This window comes from Typopeltis vanoorti, chromosome 24 (genome assembly GCF_054136105.1).
Source record: "Typopeltis vanoorti isolate ZY-2024b chromosome 24, IOZ_Tvanoo_1.0, whole genome shotgun sequence".
Taxonomy (NCBI): Eukaryota; Metazoa; Arthropoda; class Arachnida; order Uropygi; family Thelyphonidae; genus Typopeltis; species Typopeltis vanoorti.
In genome coordinates this window covers 34,545,825-34,568,429 of record NC_143572.1, presented here as the reverse complement: position 1 = coordinate 34,568,429, position 22,605 = coordinate 34,545,825, and the positions used below count along the sequence as shown (strand labels likewise).

Sequence of the window (22,605 nt, the reverse complement as noted above, 5' to 3'; positions counted from 1 at the left end):
AGTTTAAGTATGAAAGACTATTCATAGACTCAGCCTCAGCCCTAAAAAAACGTGCCAAACCTCAACAAATTTGGATGCATGAGACTGCCCCAAATTTGGGAGACATGCATCATGAGAACATCAGCCCAACGGCCAAGAATACCTAATATAGCCTGCTAGGGGGCACCATCAGGACTTTAGAAAAAACAGTAGTCTTCTCTCTTCGACCTCATTTGCTGTATTTGTGCCTGCGTGCACATCTTAGTCTTAAGTTCCCATGAAGATGGCAACGTGACGTTACCGAAATATAGGAAGTATATATTAAAGTTTATTTTAATTTATATTCCAATTTACGTTGTGAATTCCTTAAGTAATTTAATAATCATGTACAGCAAACGTATAAGCCTTTCTATAAGAATTACCTAACAATAATGATGGTCTAAAAATCCAAAGAATATGGTAGGCACATATTCTACCCACATAACCTTTTCGTCTAAGAGTTAATTATAAATAGGACTGTAAGTAATCCAAGTCTTAACTCTAATATAACAACTCTCATGTTAAATTAGAACATCACTTTTGCTGTAATTAAACTGTCTATATGAATTTGTTTCTGATGATGTTATAAATAGAATATAGCTTTCTTGTAGTTTTTTTTCCAACTAGAGGTCAGGCCAGTAGAATAGTGGTTGATCAAATCATTTTCTCTTTGGCATGCTGTTTGAAATGTGTAGATTGTCTCTGTGTATATATAGGTGTGTACCCCACATGTGACCTTAATATGAAGGTTGAAATGTCAGGAAATTAAAATAATTAATTCTAACATGGTTGTAGTCTCCATAATTTGCCTGAAATGAATTCTATTTTTATTAGTTTTTATATATACAGTTACACCTCGAGTGGTACATAACACGTGACTTACATAATAGTGGTATGAACACATTTGCGGCTTTGCACAGGTGCGTCTTTGACAGCCTTATTGCAGTACAGTTGTAGATGCCTCGTGCGGTTAGCTCAGTCACTTGTTATCATTGTTACTTTCATTGTTTTTTTATCCTTAAAATGGAACCTATTGTCTCAGGTTATTGATAGTGGTAAGGGCATTACTCTACGTGATTTCTGGAAGAACTCTAATATCCTTAACGCTATCAAAAGCATTCGGGTGGCTTGGGATGAAATCAAGCAGACAACAATGAATGCTGTGTGGAAGAAACTCTGCCCAGAAATGGTCCATAATTTTAAGCGTTTCATGGAAGGAGAGCAAACAATGACTGATACGGATGCTGAGTTGACACAAGAATTACAGCAGGCGACAGAGACGTGTGTGCAACTGGCACAGCAATTAGAGCTTGAAGTGGATAATGGTGACATTAGCGAGCTTCGTTTGAATCACAATGAAGAGCTAACTAATGATGACCTTATTCAGTTGGAGGCATTCCAAAATTCTGAAGAAAATACTAAGCCGATTGAACCACCAGACATAAAGAAATTTGCAATGAAGGGACTAGCCGAGGTTTTTAACTTGATAGACATGGCGTTAGCAAGATTAGAATCAATGGATCCGAACACTGAGCGGTTCGAAAATGTTAGCTGCTGTATCTATTCCGATATGTCTAGTTACAAGTCTATTTACGAGGACAAGAAGCGTGTGACCACACAATCTACTCTAGACATGTTTGTGAGATGCCGTTCACAACAAAGTCAAGATGACAACTCAAATGACCTCAACTACCCTCAGCCTTCAACATCAAAAGGGGTAAAACTTACCGCAGAACAGCCAACTTAGCTGTCACAAGACATTTTTTAATTTGAAAAGTGAATATTTCAGTTTGTTTTTATATTTTTTTATATTATGTATTTTTCATATTTACAGTATGTATATTATTCAAATACAATTTGATAAATTTTTTATTATTGAATTTTTTTTTAATCACCCCAAAAATGAAAAATATTAAAAATGGAAAATATCTGATTAATGGCAAAAAAATTAATGTAAGACAGTGGTATGAATAGCCATTGAACATTTTATTGTATGTATGTAATTTACAAATTTGACTTGCGTGAAATTTGAGTTACGTAAAGGTTTACAGAATGCATGACTTACATAACTCGGGGTGTAACTGTATATATATTATACATCTAAATCTCTTTTTATGCGAATTTTTTTTACACGAATTCGGAGTTACACGAATTGGAATATCAAAAATAATTTCTAGAGTTAGAAAAAAATCCGTAATTCAAGAAAATTCTGAGAATTTTATAGAATTGCATTCTCGTTTCAATTAAGAAAATCCTAAATTCTTACGAATTTCATTTATTGGGAATTCCCTGAATTTCATAACTGATTGTGCATAAAAAAGCAGTTCTTAGCAGTTTGAATTTGGTGTTTGAGTAGACAACACAGTTACCGCATTTTTTGCATTTGCATTTTTTAAGTGAAATCAAAATAAAAATCGCGTTAGAAAATTAATAATTTTACTAAGAAATAATAAATGGTAAGCTAGATGTAATTTTCAAACTTTTATTTCATTAACAGAAGATTTTAATCCAGCCCTCACATAATGTTGCCGATAACCAAAAAAAAAAAGGAAAGTCGTTTGTTTCCTTGGATATAAAAATTTAAATTTTAGATCGTCTTCAAACCGGGGAAGGTGCGACGGCTGTGGGTAAGTATTTTGGAGTCCGTGAATCAACTGTCAGATCTATAAAGAAAAATGAAGAGCTATTAGAAAAACGGTATGTTCTGGTACAAAATCGAGTGCGAAATTATCATCATACACAAGAGATGTTGTTCTAGAAAAGGCCGAAAAAGCTTTAGTGATGTGGATAGAAGATAATGTACAAAAAAGAATGCCAGTTGATGGAAATTTCATCAAGCAATCAGCATTGAGATTTTATGAACAGATTAAAAAACTGCAGCCAGATACTTCATCTCAATCGAGGAAAAAATATGAATTTCATGCAAGCAATGGTTGGCTGGCTAAGTTTATTAAAAGACATGCTCTTCGTAATATAAAAATTAAAGGTGAAACAGCTTCTGCTGATGAAGGAGCTGCTAAAGCATTTCCACAAAAACTTGCTAAAATAATTGAAGATGGAGGTTACACTTGTGAACAAGTTTGGAATATGGATGAAACTAGCCTTTTCTGGAAAAAAATGCCAAACAGAACTTGCGTATCAAAAATGCAAGAAACTGTTGGTGGGTTCAAAGCATCAAAGGATTGCATAACACTTCTATTTTGTTTGAACGGTTTAGGAGATCGGATGTTAAAACCAGTGCTCATAAATCAATCATTAAGACCACGGCCAATGAAAGGCGTAGATTTTCAAAAATTGCCAGTTCATTGGATGGCCAACAAAAAAGCTTGGGTCACAGTTGATATTTTCACTGAGTGGTTCCACAAACATTTTGTGCCAGAAGTTAGATGCTATTTGAATGACAAGGGTCTTGAATTTAAAGTGCTTTTGATTCTTGATAATGCACCCAGTCATCCTGCCATAGAACACCCAAATGTGCAATTTTTTTCTGCCGCCCAATACCATATCATTGCTACAACCTCTAGATCAGGGTATAATTGCGACTTTTAAAACATATTATGTCAGACAAACATTTCAGTACGTTTTGAACAAGCTAAATGATGATGATGAAACACTGTTCAGTTATGGATGTGTGGAAAAAATTTTCAATTATGGATTGTATTGATCAGGTTCGATTATCGTTATCTGAATTGGGACCAGAAACTATGAATGCATGCCGGAAAGCTATTTGGCCCACATGTGTTAAAGAGAATGCTCCTGTTCCCTTCAATCATGCTGCAGAATTCCCAAATATAATAAGTTTGGCATGTGAAATTGGCAGAGACGGATTCGATGATCTTACGTCAGGATATCGAAGAATTGTTAATTGATAAACCTCTTAGCGAAGACGAAATAGTGGAGATTGTTTCTGAAACTCCTGAAAGCAAACAAGTTAATGATAATGATCAAGATAATCCTACTTTTATTGATATTATTAGAGAAGGTCTTAAACTGGCCAGTAATTTAGGCAATTATTTTGCCCGACATGATCCAAATGAAGAACATGCTGGGAAGTTTTCACGTGAGCTTAAGTTGTTGTCTTCATACAGAGAATTTTATCGCAACTTATCTAAAGCATCAACACAGCGATTAATAATTGAGTCCATGTCTAAAACTACTGAAACAACCAGTGGTACTTTTGTTCAAGACATGACAAGAAGAATTCCACAAGTTGAGGCAGAAGTCGATGACGATAATACCATATCTAGTAGTTCTAGTGATATTACAGTCTCACGAAAACGAAAGCGTTCACGTTTATTGTCAGAAACTGATAGCGAATAACATAATTTTTTTATAGAATCCTTAGCAAACAACTGAAATGAATTTTTTTTTTAAGTTATTAAAATTCATTATATGTATGTGTGTTCTCCATGAAATGTGAATAAAAATCTTATGATCCTAATGAATTTAATGTTTGTTTTTTTCATTATTTTGCTTATATTTCAGGTTTGGAACTAATCTTCACTTTTTCTATGGAGTCAGTAGTTCTTTTTACGCGAATTCTATTTATGCGTCATTTTTAGGAACGTATCTATCATGTAAAAAGAGGTTTAGGTGTATATATTAGGGGTCTCTATAGCCCAGTTAGTATCAGAGATGCTCGTTAGCTTAACAGACATATGTTCAAATCCTGTCTAGGATGCAATGAAGGTGAGTTGGCATGTTTCATACGAGAGTGACAGGTTTTTGCTGTGGGTTAGTCCCAAGGGGATGGAAAGAAGGTAAAATAATTCCATTGCTGTTGCAAATTACTGATCAATCAGCATATCAGAAGTCATCAAGGTATTGGAGAAATTAGTCGAGCAAAATACAGAAATGAATAGATGGAAATGGGATGCTGTATGGGGGGGGGGCATGGTTTTCTGAAGGGTAGATCATGCCTCAGTAACTTGCTCACTTTTTTTATAATACAGTGATGGCTGAATTGGATAAGATAATGGGTTTACAGTGATACTGCTGGACTTTGCTAAGGCCTTTGACAGGATACCACATGGAATTCTAATCAGTAAACTGCAGCACATGGGGATGGATATAGGGTTGGTGAGATGAATAGGAAGGTGGTTGATGGAGGATATCAGAGAGTGGTTTATTCAGGAGTAGAGTCCAAAAGAAGGCCTGTGACCAGTGGTGTGCTGCAGGTTTCTTTTCTTGGATCACTGCTATTTAATTTGTTCATTAATGATATAGGAAAGGATCTGAGAGCAATAGTGAATACACATGATGCCAAAATTTTGCAGGATGATTTGGATAGATTGACAGACGGGGCTAAGGAGAATGGATGTCAATTTAATGTGGTAAAGTGTAAAGTTATACATTTTGGGGTGAAAAGATTAGCAGCAGTATACCACATTGGTGGAACTATACTCCAGGAAATTGACGAAGCCAGAGATTTGGGAGTGTTGGTAGATAGAGAGTTGAAGTTTAGGGGACACATAGCAAAAGTGGCTAAATTAGCTCATAAGATCACTTGATTACTGAAGAATACTTTGATGAGCAGAGACAAGCAGGTTATCGTTCCTCTTTATTGACTGTTGATAAGTTGACTCTTGACTACTGTGCCCAGATCTGGGTGCCAGGGTTTCTTCTTGATGGGGGAAGAGGTAGAGAGGATCCAGAGGCGAATGACCAAGATGGTAGAAGGTCTATGGAATGAACCTTACAAGAACAGGTTGAAGATCTGTGGATTGCAGAAATTGGTTGATGAGTGGAAAAGGGGTAATATGATTGAGACATTCAAATTACTGAGGGGTTTTTACAAGATTAATTCTGAGGAAATTTTTAAGAACAGGTCTGGTGGTAGGAGAACTAGGGGCCATCCATGAAAACTGAGCAAGAGTGTAGTTAGCAAGGATGTTGGAACTAGGTTTTTTGTATGATAGATACTGTGTGAATGCTGAATAGTTCTTGACATGATGTTTATGGCCTCCCTCAATGAATCTGAGGACTCCTTGGAGTTGCCCGTAATAATAATGATAATATATACTTTTATTTATTTATTTTTACATAGTTAAGAAACCCTGCTCTAGAGACATAACAGAAGTTTTTCAAGCCACTTCAGGCCTCCCATAAGCTAGGTAATGGTCGTATCCTTGGTGATGAAATTCATATCCCACCTAAACACAATCGCAAACATCCATGCCTATAACAAAATTCAAACCCACAGTCTGTTGGTTGAAGAGTGGATATGCTTATCACTTGGCCAACCAGGTTGGCACATAGTTTTTTAGATTTTGGGGAAAAAAGCATATAATAAAGTCCCAAAACAAGCTGCTAAAAAAAAAGTACACTTATGAGCCAAAACATTATGTGACTGCTAACTGGCCAAGTTGGCCAGAAACAGGTTAGTTTTTCTTATTGACATCAATGTTTTCTCTTCTCTACTGAACACACTTTGACTATTCAGTTTTACCTGGGAATTGTTTTAGACCAGATATTCCCTATTGTCACAACCTACCTAATAGCATGTTGGGCCACCTTTGGCTGATTTAATCACTTGCACCTGTCATGGCATTAACCTTATTATACAATGGAAAGTGCCTGTGAGGTATTCTGGACAAATCAGACAAAATAATGTTCCAGAGGACAACAACCAAGCAAAGGACATTCTGTCTGAATGGTCCAGAATATCTCAGGACACTTTCCATGATGTAATAAGGTTAATACCATGATGGGTGCAAGCAGTTATCTTGGCCAAAGATGGCTCAACATGCTACTGGGTAGGTGGTTACAATGTTATGAATGTTATGGTGTAAATTGGATAATTATACAAAGCATTATGTATTGCCCTATGCTTTGAGTTTGCATTTGTTTTTGTTGGTTTTACATATTTCCTATTATTTTGCATTTGTCTTTAATGAGAATAGCTGAAATCTTGTAATTTATTACTAATGGTGAATGTGTGCATGTGTTTGTTGAAAGAGGCTGACATACTTCAATTCACAGTTAAAATTGAATCTGCTGATTCTGGGCTTGCTGCATTCTGGTAAAGAATAGACTTTATTTTAGGTATGGTAGATTTTTATGAAATTGATTATTTATTGTGTAACCTTCAAAGAAATATCTTGAATTTCTTTGAATCTAATTTCTTCATACTCAAATTGCAGAAATAAATCTTTCAAAGAACATCGTCTTCCATAAATATGGAGCACCCTGTCATTATGCATCAGATGTGTGACAGTTTTTAAAGAATGCCTTCTTGAACAAGTGGATTGGTAGAAGCAGAACAATTGCTTGGCCATCTTGTTCACCTGATTATACTAAGATTAATGTTAAACATTTGTATAGTAGGAAGCTTATACTAGCAGTACATCTGTAGTATTATGGCAGTAAAGTTTTAATACAGTTTGTATGAAGTTTTAAAGTTTGTAAGTAAATAAGCATTGATATTTTGTGAAAATAATTTTTTCTGATATTTATTTTGAATTTAGATTCCAATGCCAAATCAGGAATCTGTGGGTTGCGTAATATTGGAAATACATGTTTCATGAATGCTGGATTACAGTGTCTTCTGAACAATAGGAAATTTATACAGTATTTCCTTGAACATCATGAAACAAATGACAGTAATAGTGATCTATTAACAAGAACCTTTGCTCAATTAGTGGCCAAAGTTTGGAGTGGTCAGTACTCCGTCCTTTATCTAGCTGATTTTAAAGATTGTTTAGCAAAATATCATCCACAGTTCAAAGATTTTAGACAGGTTAGTAATGATTTACTGAGGTCTTTATTTAAAAATTATAATCACAGATTCAAAAGCCAAAATTTGTTTAGTGGTCATGCCTGTATGTTGAAAGAAAAAAATGTTAATGTCGGTTTTGAATATCTAGAAGTTGTAATTTTTACAAAATGCATTACTATTATTACTTTTTTTTTTTTTTTTGACAAATACAGCGTGGTTATAAAGTCCTGCACTGGTTTTAAATTTTAATATAAAGATATCCAAATAATACAACTATTTAGTAAAAATGATATGAAAGTTCAAGTTTTAAAATTTTTTTTAATAATTTCATCCATGTAAATCTGATTTTTCTTTCTTCTATTTATATATTTTTTATTTTATCAATTTCTATTTTATTTGCAGATATTGATTGACCTCAAAAGGCAACAATTGAAAAAAAGTTAACTGAAATCTTTGGCTTGCAGAGTTTAAATCAATAACAGCCATGAGAAGAAAGTTCACTACATGTTATATAAAAGATGCACCCAATAAAAAGTCATTAAGGTGGATGAAAAATTTTAAAAGGAACTGGATCAGTTAATGATTAACTTTTCATCTTCCAGAAATATGGAGCGCACCCCTGTCATTATGCATCAGATGTGTGACAGTTTTTAAAGAATGCCTTCTTAAACAAGTGGATTGGTAGAAGCAGAACAATTGCTTGGCCACCTTGTTCACCTGATCTAACCCCATTAGATATTATTTTTTTATCAAAACCTTGTTCTTTGGATGAGCTCGAGTCAGAATAACAAATGCAATTCATGCAGTATCAGTGTATTGGTTATGCAATGTATTTAAAGATTTCAAGAATCAGCTTGAAAGACTTATCAACAGTGATGGTGGCCATATTGAAGTGTGCTAATTAAAAACTGCATTAAGAATAAAACTTTAAGACTTGAACTTGCATATAATTTTTACTAAATATTTCCATTATTTGTATATATTTAGTTATTAAAATTTAAAACTGATGCAGGACTTTATGACCATCCTGTATATATTTACCCTCATTTAATTTAGCATATTTGTTCAATTTTGTAAGACGTATTACGAAAATTACTAATGGAAAAATTATCTTAGCATATTGTGTAACCTCTGCGAATTCTGATTGTTCTACAGAACAAAAATGTCTGTAAAGGTGCAAACAACAATTCTTTTATGCATCATTGCTTGCTCTCTCTCTCAGGTATTTGAAACATGATTACAGAGTATATAAATGGAGAGAGCTTTTGGAGCTCTGTACTCTACATTTCACATGGTATTAATTCATGGTTTTATTAACTTATTTAACCCCCAAGATTAAAATTTATTGCATGGAAGTTTCTCATTAATAATTGTTCACAATGAAATAAGAAGAGCTGTCTTCTTTTAAAGTTACATTAATGATATTAAATTTCTAAAAATGCACATCTTCAATTTTTTTATATACATAACATTAAGAGTGGGAAGCACCAGATACTACATTTTAACACATATCTATGACTGTTTTTCATTTCTATTATTTCTTAGGCTTCTCATCAGCTTTTACATTTCCATCTTTTAAAGAAGCACTCACCACTGCATCAACCTACCTATATGTTTGTCTTCTCTTTATCTTATTCCTGTTACAAATGGTTGTTTTGTTAATTTATCATCTCCCATTCTGTTGAAGGGGGGCCATACTATTTTAGATTAGCTCTACTTACACATTCTTGAATATTAGTACACTAGAATATTTATTTATTTTTTCTCATGTCTTCATTTGACTCTCTAACACTGAGGAATATGAAGGAAGTGGTGTTCACTTTTTTTGTGTTCCCTAAAACTTTCTTGTTATGTGATCTTTAGTTTTTGATGAACTGTTTCATTTCCATATGTTAAAATTGGTGTCTGAGTACTATATTGTATACTGCTAGCTTTGATCACTTAACTGATTTCTTTCTTATTTCATATTAATTTATTTAGCTAACCTCCCACCATACTAGTCTTACCTGTTCTGTTCTCTGTTTTCATATTTAACTAGCAATCTTCATTAAGTATTATGCAAAAACAAAAAAAAAAAAGTATAATTGTCTAGATTTACTGTTGCAAATACAGTAAATCTAGACAATAAGTTGATGTATTTAGTTTTTCTGCTCTCTTGTCTGTTCTCATAGTTTCTTTTTTTATTGCTGTTTTTCACATCAAATTTCTTACAACAGTTATTTAATTTGACTTAAGGAATCTTAAAGACTTGTAACAGATTTATTGAAAAGATTACCAGTTTAACAGAGTTAAGAATTGAACTTAATATACTTGATTTTGAATAGAGATTTAATACTACTTTCTAAGTACTTGCATAGGCTCTGTAATTTCCGTGATGCTAAGTGTGAGAAGATCCTGTGGGTTTGATTCCATCACCAAATTAAGTAACTTCTCTTTGTGTATTCTAACTTTTTTTTTTTTAATCAGTTCCAGAGTTAGCTGATCTTTGATAAAAGTAAGTAGGGTCTTCCCTCCCCCTCCCAGAAGAAACATGGGTTTTTATTGCAGCTTAGCAAAATGAACTATAGAACACACACTATAATACAAATAAATACTAGTCAGAATCAGGAATATCACTCACTTCTTATCTAGCACACTATGGAAACCATGCATACTCAGTGGGTGAGAAGGGGGAGACTGGTTGACTGCTCCTTCTAGGAAATTAAAAATAAGTTTGTTTTTTTTTAAATAGAAATTCTCATAATGATGTGATTCATGTAGATTATTAATAACTGTGAAAAATGCATGCAATCTTTCCTTGCACCAATAGCATACAGTTACTTGGATAATATTTATGTTACTTGTTGTTTAATAGAGATGTGTGTTAGCATTCTGTTATATTGTGACAGTTCTTTAATTTATTCTTTTATTGTGTTCTCCTTCTTATATCACTTATCTTATTCACAGTTAAATCTATCCACCCAATTTGGCTGATTCTTAGAAAGATTAAGTATATTAAATAAATTGACAAAGGGTAGACTTCTGAATAGAGTCCGATCCTCAGCAATGACAGTCTGGAGTTACCTCCTATTCAGGTTCTGGGAATATTTATTTGATCAAGCTGCGCCAGCCAGATCCCTAGGTCAGAAATTCCTCTTAACCAAGGAGTAACCTTCAGAAAATATACTAAGTAAATTTATCTATTAGTTATTCTTTATCTCAATCTTATCTATCTCTCTTAAAATACTTTAGTTTGCAGTCGTGGTCTCTGTCATATAATTCACTCCTGCCCAGATTCAAATATTAGCAAGCGGTGCATTGGATTCAAATCTAGGCTCAAAACAGGTTAAGATAATCAAGATACATTTATATTAGATTCTAAAGATTACACATTTACAATAAGAAACACTCAATGGGAATAGAGTTATCCCAATTTATAAGGTTACATATAACAACTGTAATTCACATATCACATCTAAGAATAGGCTCATTTCACTGCACAAAATTCTAGCTAGCATCCATTAAATATCTTTACTATCTTGCACATATTCTTGAAAACATTCACATCGATAACTCTATAGATCATTACTTATAGCAAATTAACTACTACTCATTCAGACAAATATTAAGGAAACAGCCTATAGTTTCTAGACACTGGTATCTAAATCTCACTATAGTCCTTCTTCCTACAAGTTTAGAGTTTTATAATCTAACATCTCATTTCTTCCATAACACAATATTCCGTTCTTTCTTAACAAAGGAATTATAAAAGGGTTTTACATTACCGCATTCCTGTAACTTATTCCATCTATCCTTTCGTTATAATTTCCCTCCGAATGTTCGATCTCATCCTTGGTGATTAACTCACGGGCTAGGTTTGGCCTTCATTGTTCTGTCCTTTCATCGCATTCTTGACTGGAAACAGCATGGATTGAATCAATCCACGGGGACGTATGTGGCAGCCAATTTCTTCAGGCTTACTCGGAAGAGTACCTAATATTTCTTCGTCTATTGTTTCTGCCTGACATCGCGAACCGACAGCAGAGAATAGCTGCCCGCTATCAACTAGATTTCGAACTGGAACTCTTCCCGACTCCACCAGAAAACTCTCCAGCAACTCCAGATGAAAAAACCTAAAAAACCCTGAACGAGGGGGGTGACAAACTTGTTTTATACCTCGTATCTCTAGCGCCCTCTTTCACCCAAAACTTTCTGCCCAACACTTTCTTTTTTGTGCCCAGCTCCTATTTTCATTCCTATCTTCGAATACTTCGTACACATGCCACGTCTTCCCGGAAAACACTGTGTCTGTGCCGTTCGCACGTAAGCAATTTGCCGCCGGCTATACAATTTATCCAAAGTTGTCGTTAATGGACTTTGATCCTTCGTTATTATGCTCTAACATATATCTTATAGAGAAACTTCTTACATTATAATCTTTTACAAAAAAATGACATCTTTCATCTTTAATTAATATTACAAAATTTGTATTAGTATAATTCTTTAAACAAAATTGTTATCTTCACTTATTTACAAGCATTTTCGTTATTGTTTTAACTAAATTTGTTTGAACTTGAAACAAAAATTAATTTTCCAAGGAAATCCTTTCATTCAAGATCCAACAATTCTATATTTTTTGATTCTGAAGGTTAGGACTTATTTATCATCATCATCATCATCAAATTCCTGCCATGTACCCTCAAGGGGTGTACAGGATATGATAGTACTACATGAAAAAAATTACATCATTATTAATTTCCTATCTACAATTTTCCTCCAAATCAGTCTGTTACTTGTCAAGACTCCAACATTATCAGATCTTATATTTCTATCGTCTAAGGCACTTTGTACCATATCAATCCACCTATATCTTGGTCTTCCTCTGGGTCGTTTTCCTGCCAACCTGGCAGAGAACACTTGTTTTGCTAATCTTTCCTCGCCCATTCTGTTTAAGTGACCATACCACCTGAGATTAGCTCTGCTAACACATTCTTCCTGGATGCTGACAATGTCAAGTTCTTTCCTAATATCCTAGTTTTTAATATGATATTGCCATTGATGCCATCTGTTCACGCCTGTAATCCTTCTCAGGACTCTCATATCTGCTGTCTCTAGTCTTTGGTCAAGTGTTTTACTTCTGACCCAGCTCTCAGATCCATAAGTTAAAACTGGTTTGAACACTGTCTTGTATACAGCTAATTTAGTGTTCTAACTAATTTCTCTCTTATTCCATATGAATTTATTCAATTGACTTCCCACCATACCAGCTTTGCTGATTCTGTTGTCTATTTCTATATTTAATTTACCATCTTCATTAAAAATCGTGCCTAACTAGCTGAAATATTTTACTTGTGCCACAGGTTCTCCATTCACAACACAGTTGACATTTTCAGTGATTCTGCCTATTTTCATTGTCTTTGTCTTTTTATTGCTGACCTTCATACCATATCTATTACAACAGCTATTCAATTTAGTCAGAGAATCTTGCGGACTTGTAGCAGATTTATTTAGAAGTATAACATCGTCTGCATAAAGCAAAGAGCTGACATTAACATCTCCAATTTTGATATCATGTTTAATACCACTTTCCTTCATAATGTGATCCATATAGATAATGAATAACAGAGGGGATAATGTACATCCCTGTCTCACACCAGATTTAACATTAAACCATCTTCCTGTACTTCCTTCAATTCTAACTGCTAACTTACAACTCAAATAAAGACTAAGTATTGCTTGATATAATGCCCCATTGACACCATATAACTGCAGTGTATTGAATAGCTTCTCTCTTGGCACCTTGTCATATGCCTTTTCCAAATCGACAAAACTTATATACAGATCTTTGTTATATTCCCATGCTTTCTCGACTATTTGTCGTAAAGTGAAGATCTGATCCTGACAGCCTCTATTTGGCCTGAATCCAGCTTGTTCTTCCACAATTCTTCTCAACCATTTCTCAAGTATACTTGCATAGATCTTGCCAGGAACACTCAGTAGGGAAATACCTCTGTAATTCTCACATTCAGTTTTATTTCCCTTTTTATATATGGGTACTATGAGAGCTCTACTCCAATCATCTGGAATTCGTCCCTCTGTCCAGGCTTTCTGAACTATGCAGTGCAGCCACTGTAAGACTTTTATACCACCATACTTCAGCATTTCTGGTCGAATATCATCTACTCCTGCTGCCTTTCCACATTTCAAGCCTTTGATGGCTTTTTCTACTTCAAGTATGGATATGTATTCCTGACTGCATGCCTGGTCAGTATTTTTTACCACTGTGCTGTCATCACTGCTTGTTTCATTTAGCAGGTTTTCAAAATAATTACTTCATAGTTCAAGGATATCTTTATATCTTTTTCTCCCGTTTTCATGTCACCTTTATCCTCTCTAATTCCTTTTACAGCACTCTTTCCTCCATTCTTAAGCTTCTTCAACAACCTCCAGAATATTTTGCCACCTTCTTGATATTTATTTTCTATATTCTTGCCAAAGTCCTCCCATGACTTTTGTTTAGCTAGATTTACACAGTGTTTAGCATTCTTGCATTTGTCTCTATATTCTCTAAGAGCACAAGCTGACTTATTTGACAGGAACTTTTGGTATGCTTTCTTCTTTTCCTTCACAGCCTCTTTAACTTCCTGTGTCCACCAGGGAGTTCTGATTTTTTTATCCTTACAGACAACCTCACCACATGCCTCTCTGGCAGAATCAATCAATGTTTTCTTCAGAGTTTGCCACTGAATCTCCAAGGTTTGATTCCTGTTCTCAAACTTTTTCATTTTTTCTTCAATAATCTTTGTTTATTTTAGTCTACAGTTCACATCTGAGAGCTGCTCAACTTTTATTCGCTTTAAAACTTTCTTACATGTTATTCTTTTCAATATTAAATTCAATTTTATCTTGCTCAAGACTAAATAGTGATCACTTCCAATTTCAAATCCTCTGTACACTCTGGTGTCCTGCACCAGGGAGAAAACATCACTAGCAACAATAACATAGTCAATGAGACTTTTCTTATTCCTAGCCTCTTCTCTCTCCATGTGAATTTGTGCACATTTTTATGTTGGAACATGGTGTTAGTAATAACCAGTCCATGTCTTGAGCAGAAATCCAACAGATATTTGCCATTATTATTAGCTTTGCTCTTTTCTCCAAATTTTCCCAAAATACTTTTGTATGTCTCACAATCATTTCCTACTCTGCTATTTAGATCCCCAACAAGGACCAACTTTTCCTTTATCATTGTGTCAGTTGCTTTTTCTAAAGCCTCAAAAAACTACTCCACTTCTACCTTAGTAGAACCTTCTGTGGGACCATAGGCACAAATAAGTCTCATTGTCCAGTTCCCCATTCTCATATTTGCCCACATTACTCTACTTGAGACTGACTGCCATTCAAGAAGATTAGCCTCGTATTTTGTGTTGAATACTATGGCTACTCCTTCTTTTCCTTGATTGTCATTGCCTGAATATAACATTTTGTATTTATTGCTCAGAAAGATCTCACCAGTTTTGGTCTTTTTTGTTTCAGTCACCCCTATTATGTCAATCTGGTACTTATCTAATTCCTCAGCTAGCTCCATTTCTTTGCCATTCAGGCTTCTTACGTTGATAGTACCGATCTTTAACTCTGGTGATGTTGAGTTGGGGTTTGGACTTATTTATTTATTTATTTTTAAATAAATTAATTATACATTTATTCCCACATCTTTGAACCCTGATAGTTTTTCCTCCTACTGTACAACTGTAGCCGAGACACGTGATATTATACACGTGCTGTAAGACTCGTTCTTGTATTCAAAATTTAAAGAATAACAACATTGAATGTTGTTATTCTTTGGAAACGAAACATGGACCATAAAAAGGAAAGATGAAAAACAAATTCAAACAGCAGAAATGAAATTTCTCAGAAAAACAACTTGATATACCAAGTGGAACCATAAAACAAATGAAGAAATTTTACAATCTCTGAACATAAAACCAGTTAATTACTACATAAGACAGTATAAACAAAAATGGATAGAATCTTAAAATCGAATGAACGACAGCAGACTACCAAAAATATTATACAAATATAAAATAAGTGGAAAAAGAAGAATTGGAAGACCAAGAAAGAGATGGCATGAGGCTGGAACAGGCCACCTGGCCTAAAAGCCTTGATAGAAAGAAGAATGTTGTTACCAGTTTTTTTGTCTTCTCCTTGAATGAAACTCATGACATATTGAGCAAAATATATAATAGTAATAAATTATGTTTAGTTTTCTCTTACATGTGTGAAGCCGTTATTCAAAAAATATAGTATTTATTACGATTACTAATTTTCAATTTATGTATAAGATGTGCATTGTTCTTTTTATATGAGATTCTGTTTATACTCTACAAGTTTGTGTTTTGAATAGTTTATTCTTTGGTTTGTGATACTCGTTCCTCCAATTTTTAGTCTTCTTGGTAACTTCCAAAATATCTTGTTGCCTTTGTGATGATATAGATCGTCTCTATATTGTGCTTTTCCTTATCATAGCTTTTTCTTAAATATGCTTGTATAAATCTTTAACTCAGTAAGGAAATCCATCTATAATTCTCATATTGTTTTATTTCCATTTTTATAAATTGGTATGCAGAGAGTTATGGCTATTGGCCAAACTTTGAATATGCAGCTACTGCAAACTTATATGTTACCACTATATTTCAGATTGAATTTCATCTAAATTTGCCGGCATTCTGCATTTCAGGCGAAAATATATATATATATTTTTTTTTAGCCTGAAATATTGATATCAGCTCCTGTCTGCATCCTGGATATTTTGTATTCTCTGTCAATTTAAATGAACGATATGACTTGTTCCTTTTGTGATTCTTGTACCTCCAATTTTTAGTCTTTTTTGTAACCTCCAAAACATCTTGCTGCCTTTGTGATCTTTTTTTTTCCCCAAAAAATCTTTCCACAATTCTTGTTTAGCTGCTTTTACACATAACTTAGCATTCCTATATTTTTATCTAAGAGCACATGCTGACTTATGAGCTGGGATTTTTTTATATGATTTCTGTTTTTCATGGACTACGTTATGTTAATATGTCCACAATGAAGTTTTTATCTTGCTGTCGTTACAGACAACCTCATCACATGCTTTCCTTGCTGAGCCATTTCAGGTTTCCTTTAGATTTTGCCACTCCGTAATGTTTGATTCCTGTTTTTCAGTACTCCTTCACTTTTTCCCCAGTAATGCAGTTGACACTCACTATAAAGAACTTGTATAGAATATTGATTAAGTTTGTTATAACGGCGTTTGCTGTATTTGTGCATTTTCTATAGTTCACACCTGAGAATTACTCGACTTGATTCTTTTTTCAAAATGCTAGTATATATTACATTATATTTTCAATTGAATACTCATTCTGGTGGTGGTCTTTTCCTATTTCAAATTCCCTTCAACCCTGAAGACAATGTGTATTAACATAATCAGTTTGTGTGTTGTTCCGTTATGAATTTATACATTTTTATGTTGGAATTTGGTGTTAGTAATGACTAATATGTGTCCTTAGAAGCCCAGAAGGAAGTTGGCCTTGTTTCTTTTCTCCAAATTTTTCCTGACCATATAGGAATAATTTCTCACTCTGCTGTTTAGAGACACAGCAAGTTCCAGCTTTTCCTTTGTGAGCTGCATTCTCTGATAACTGTAGGTGTGAATAAACTCATTGTCTGATACATTTTAAAATTTGTTCATATCACTTGAATTGACTTGTTGAAGTTTATCCTCGTGTTTAATGGCAGTTATTCAGACAAGGATTAACTAAATTCTTTTGTCATTTTATAAGTTCATATTTATTATTGTATACTTTCAATTAAAAAAAATTATGCAGTGTCAAAAAAAAAAAAAAAAAAATTCAAACTGAGATATTATGGAGGTAAAACTTGCCTTTATCAATTTACAAAACATTGTATTGGGCTGTTGCATTATAACTAATATGCAAAATTAATAAAAAATGAAACTACAAAGAATGAAATTAGTTTCCCTATTTTTTACAATGGGATATGGATATGTGCTGTGTATAACTACTGTTAGTCATAATGCAGAAGTATATGTAATGGATCAGTTAAATGTTAAGTGCATAATAACAGTTGCATTGTATTCAGTTTTGTTATTGAAAATTTTTCCACTTAGTTATACTATAAATTAAAGATGACAAGAAATTATTTTCTTGGTTTAATCCTTTATCCAAGTGTAAAGCAAACAAAATCTGCACGTGAACAGGATAACTCGATAATGACTTCACATCACTTGCCTTAGTATCCCATAATTCAAAGCACAATCCTTATGGATATGTATAATTCTATGCATTATGGGAAGGGTCACCACCCAGACCAGTTTAGGCCTTTATTGAGTTCTCATCAGTGGGAGTCAGAAGAAGTGATGAACATTTTGGCTACTTGTATATTTCCATATACAAGTAGCCAAAATGTGTCACATCTTATTACTAAAATACTCTGGATTAGAGATAATGTTGAAAGTTTTTCCACTCGATGTGATATTAAGGCAAGTGATGTGAAGTCATAAGCCTCTATATATGAGTTTTCCAGTTGTGAAGTTACTTCACACAAAAACTTTGTTTGCTTACACTTGGATAAAGGATTAAACCAAGAATATAATTTCTTGGCATCTTTAATTTATCAGTTTTATGTTACTTATAAAAGATTGCCACAGTTTTCTGAATTTTTATATCATTCAAAGGAACTACTTAAAGGGCAGTATAATTACATGAAGAATACAAAAAGGCAACATAAAATGGTGTAAATTGAAACAATATCAAAATACAGATAGAACACCGTTTTATATAAAGCTGCTGCTTATGGACATGGTTATTAATTAACCAATTACAGTGGACTGTATTGGTGGCCTGTTCATAAGGGGGGGGGGTGATTGTCACTGCTTGTATGCATAAGATACTTCCTTTGAAGAGGGGGGGGGAGACTACTAATGGATATTGGGCATAAATTGATGCTATTCTCTTCAAGAACTGTAATAAATAGCTCTTTTTTTTTATATATGTATATGGGATATAAAAGTGAGAAAACTCAAATTTGTTAGTAGATGAAAACTAATTTGAATTTAATTCCTTGCTTTATGAAATATATGTATTTTATATGTCTAATTTCAATTATCTATGAAAAAATAATATTTCAGATAAACAATATCCAGTTGGACTCCTAATATTTTGTAAAAGTAGTTGAAGAACTTACTTCTGTAAACTGATCTTACTTTCATAGAAGAAATTAAATTGATCAGTTAGCTGCTTTTTTTTTTTTTTATACTTTAGCATAATAGTGTATCTACAAGATAAAATGTTATAAGCCTTGCCAGAATTGTGTCACATAAAAAAAAGACTATGCTAAATTTAAGAAGTTTCACCTATCTATGCAACAGCATAAGGCATTCGGAATAACAGATTCACATTTCATGAATTGAAAATAAAATATAAATCAAACACTGAAATATTAAATTACAAAGAAATTAAAAAGAGAGCATAGGAAAATAATAGTTTAAAGAAAAACAAATAACTAGAAACTAGAATCATACTGTATAAAATTGCTCATAATCTCACATTTCAATATAAGATAGTATAGATGAAATAAAGTCATTTTAAAACACACTAAAATGAAAGCATTTGAAGTGATGATCAGTTTCTTATACAGAAAGCCATTAAATAGTTAATGTTTCTGGCAAGACGGACTTGACCTTTGGTTCTTTATCAGTTTCTGGAAGAAAATATGCAAATTAGGTTTATTTAATGAGCACTTGACTTGCCCATTGTGGGCTGATTAGCAGTATATTTCATATTTTCCTGCACAGTGTGGTTTTAGGGCATTTGTGTCTTGAAGATGTGTTCATCCTAGTCCATTGCCTGGTGGATTAATGGGTTAGCGTGGATGACTGCATTTGCAAAAATCTTTGTGGCTGTTTTGCACAGGAAGATTGTGATATCTGGTATATTGGCTTCTTATTAAAGCAGTACATTCCTCACTAACCATGGAGCATCAAACGGCATGCAGATGCACTTGCTTTGCATGATTTGTATTTTTTTGATGTTTGAGTCTGCCATGTGTATGGGAACAGCTTGATTTCTGTGTCTAGCTGACTGCATTAGTTCAGTAACGGGTAAAGTTGTCCTATTACTTTGTTTGCTTTTGAGCAGGCATAATCTCCCTGGGACTCAAAGCAGAATCCTATGTCAAGCTGTATCCCATGATTACCTTACTTTGAGGTGTGCCTGTTTCCTCATGAAGAGCATGGTGACACTCTTGTCTACATTGACGTCAATGTGCAATCTCCTGAACTACTGCTCTAATTCTGAGATAGCAGTCTGCATCTTTTCAGTTACTAATCTTGGCCTTAGGAATCGGGTGTTGTGGTGGCTGTATTGGGAATGTCAGTGGTATAGATAGTGGAGAATAAAGTTGACAATAGGGAGTCCTAGGACTCATGCTGTAATCCTGCATTCGGATGATCTGTTTCCTTGTAGTTTCATACGAAGTTTCCAATCGTCAAGATAGGAACCAGTAAGGCTGGTCACGCCTAATGGGAGTTTGACATAGATTAGTTTATGCAAAAAAAGATGGCACTGTGGAAGCCAAACTGCTCATTGGGTATGAGCATCCCCCCCCCCTCGTGATTTTTTTTTTTTTTTTTTTTCCATTCTTGTCAGTATCGCTCATTTGGCAATCTTTTCTAGGCAGGAGTGCAGGCTGATTTGGTGGTAGTTCTGAGGAAATTGCTTTGCTTTACCCGGTTTCAGGATTAAGATTATGTCAGTTTCTTTTCAGGGTGTTGGAAAGTAGTGAAATCTTGGCATTGCATTAATGATAGCTACAAGGTGCATAATGGCTTTGTGAGATAGTTGTTTGATAATAAATGTTGTTATATAGCTGTTAGATAATAAATCAATTTAAAACAGCATTTAGTCTGGATACATCTGACATAGAAAGGAGCATTCTTTCCTTAGATCTTTAAAACTGGTTAGTGACAAATGTCTTCTGGCTTAGTAAAATATATATGTGCTGAGATATCATTTTACATTTATTACTAGTCACTTGACTGGAAATATGCAATGAAGAAATTGTATTTCTTGGGAACTTAACTAAATGACAAGCATCTTAAAGAAAGTAATATTTCTTGAAAAGTTTATCTGCAATTTTACTATCAGGAGAAAGATGAAAGAAAGATCTTGCAGCCAGTTAATTCAAGAGAAGTCAAAGTGTTTTACAGTAAGATACTACAGACTGTCAAGAGAAACTTCTTGTACCACCAGTTATGTGTGTGTGTGTGGGGGGGGGGGGGAGGTTCTTTCTTTATAGCCGTAGTATTGGTGGTGAAAATTTTATAAGTGGCTAGAACTAAATGGAAGGAGGGTGTGTGTGCGACCTGAATGAGAAATTGATGAATGCAAATATGAAATTGATGGCTGAAAGTGTTAGTAGCAAGAATGTCGGGAAAATGAGTGCACGTTCGAAAGAGAAGGATTGTGTGAAAGAGAGAGGCGAAAGAATGTTAAAAAATCAGTAAAAAAGAAAGAAGTAAAAGAAGAAGTAAAAAAAAAAACGAGTAATGTAAATCCGTAACGGATGTTAAAAAGGATGAAAGTGAGGCGAGAGTGGTGGAAGGAAATGAAATTGAGAGAACCAATGAAACTGGAAACGGCATGATGCAGGAATCGAAAGTGTCAGGAGTGGCGGAAGGAAACGAAATTGAGAAAATGAATGAAATGGAAACGGTATGATGAAGGAATCGAAAGTGGAAAAAATCGAAAGAATGAATGATAGCGAAAGTTGGATGCATGTTGGACCGAAAGTACGGAAGCACAGAAGGATGAATGAGAGTGAAAGTGAGAAGGGGGGGGAGGGGTCAAGAGTTAGAAAATTAGGAAGATTGAATGATAGAGAGAATGTGACGCGAGATTCAGAAGTTGAATTGGATTGGATGAGGAAAGAGATGAAATGGATGCGGAATGAAATTAAGAAAATTCGGGTAAAAAATATTAAAACAAATCATGATGGTACAAAAGATGAGCGAGTGGCATTGTATGGCGACTCCATTATTAAAGGTGTGCTGGATGATAAAATGCATAAGGTATGTTTTCCAGGTGGTAAAATGAGTAGAGTGATTGAGGCATTGGATACGAGGAAGGCGCAAGCAAAGGAGTTAATGGTTTCAATCGGTACGAATGATTTGACAAAGGACAAAGAGAGCATCAGAATGGATATCAGGAGGCTGCTTAGAAGGATAAAAGAGAATAGTGTGACAGGAAGGATGGTCAGCATGTTGCCTACGTATGACTGTGGTGAGATGAGGCAGAGAGCAAGGATTATGAATGATATGCTGGCTGAAATGTGTGAGGAGACGGAAGTGCAGTTTGTTAATGTGTGGAATGAGTTTGAGGGACGAAGTGAGCTATATGGGAGGGATGAGCTGCATTTGAGTGCTTATGGTGTGAGTTGCTTGGAGAGACTGCTGCTGGGAAGTAGAGAAGTGAATAGAGAGAATGAATCAGATCGAGAGGGGAGTGATGTGGAAGAGCAGGAGAGTAAGACAGGAGAGATCGAAGAAGTGGAAATGAATGGGGAAGTGAGTGGTATGAGTATAGAAAATGAGAAAATGGGTGTGCAAGAGGAACAGGAAAACGGGGAGGCTCAGGGTGGACAGGGATACACAGCATGAGAAAGGTGGATGCTCCGAGAGGAGGTGAAAGCATGTGTAGAAAGGAATGGGATGACCTGGGAAAAGGGTTTTAAAATGAATAAAGCAGAAAGGGAAATGGCCCCAGTCGAGCATTGAGAGATCACATCAAGTGGGTGGTATCAGTGGAACTATCTGTAGATCCAGAAATGAGCTG

General features: G+C 34.5%; 1 protein-coding gene across 5 annotated transcripts in view; it reads left to right on the top strand.

The window, feature by feature from the left end:
* LOC150093095 (uncharacterized) overlaps positions 1–22,605 on the top strand; it is a 390,523-nt gene that overhangs the window by 98,516 nt on the left and 269,402 nt on the right. For all 5 annotated transcript variants that reach the window (XM_090413295.1, XM_090413299.1, XM_090413294.1 and 2 more), the window contains exon 5: positions 7,485–7,756. In XM_090413295.1, coding sequence (XP_090269421.1) covers positions 7,485–7,756 — 272 coding nt within the window. The remainder of the gene's footprint in view (positions 1–7,484; positions 7,757–22,605) is intronic.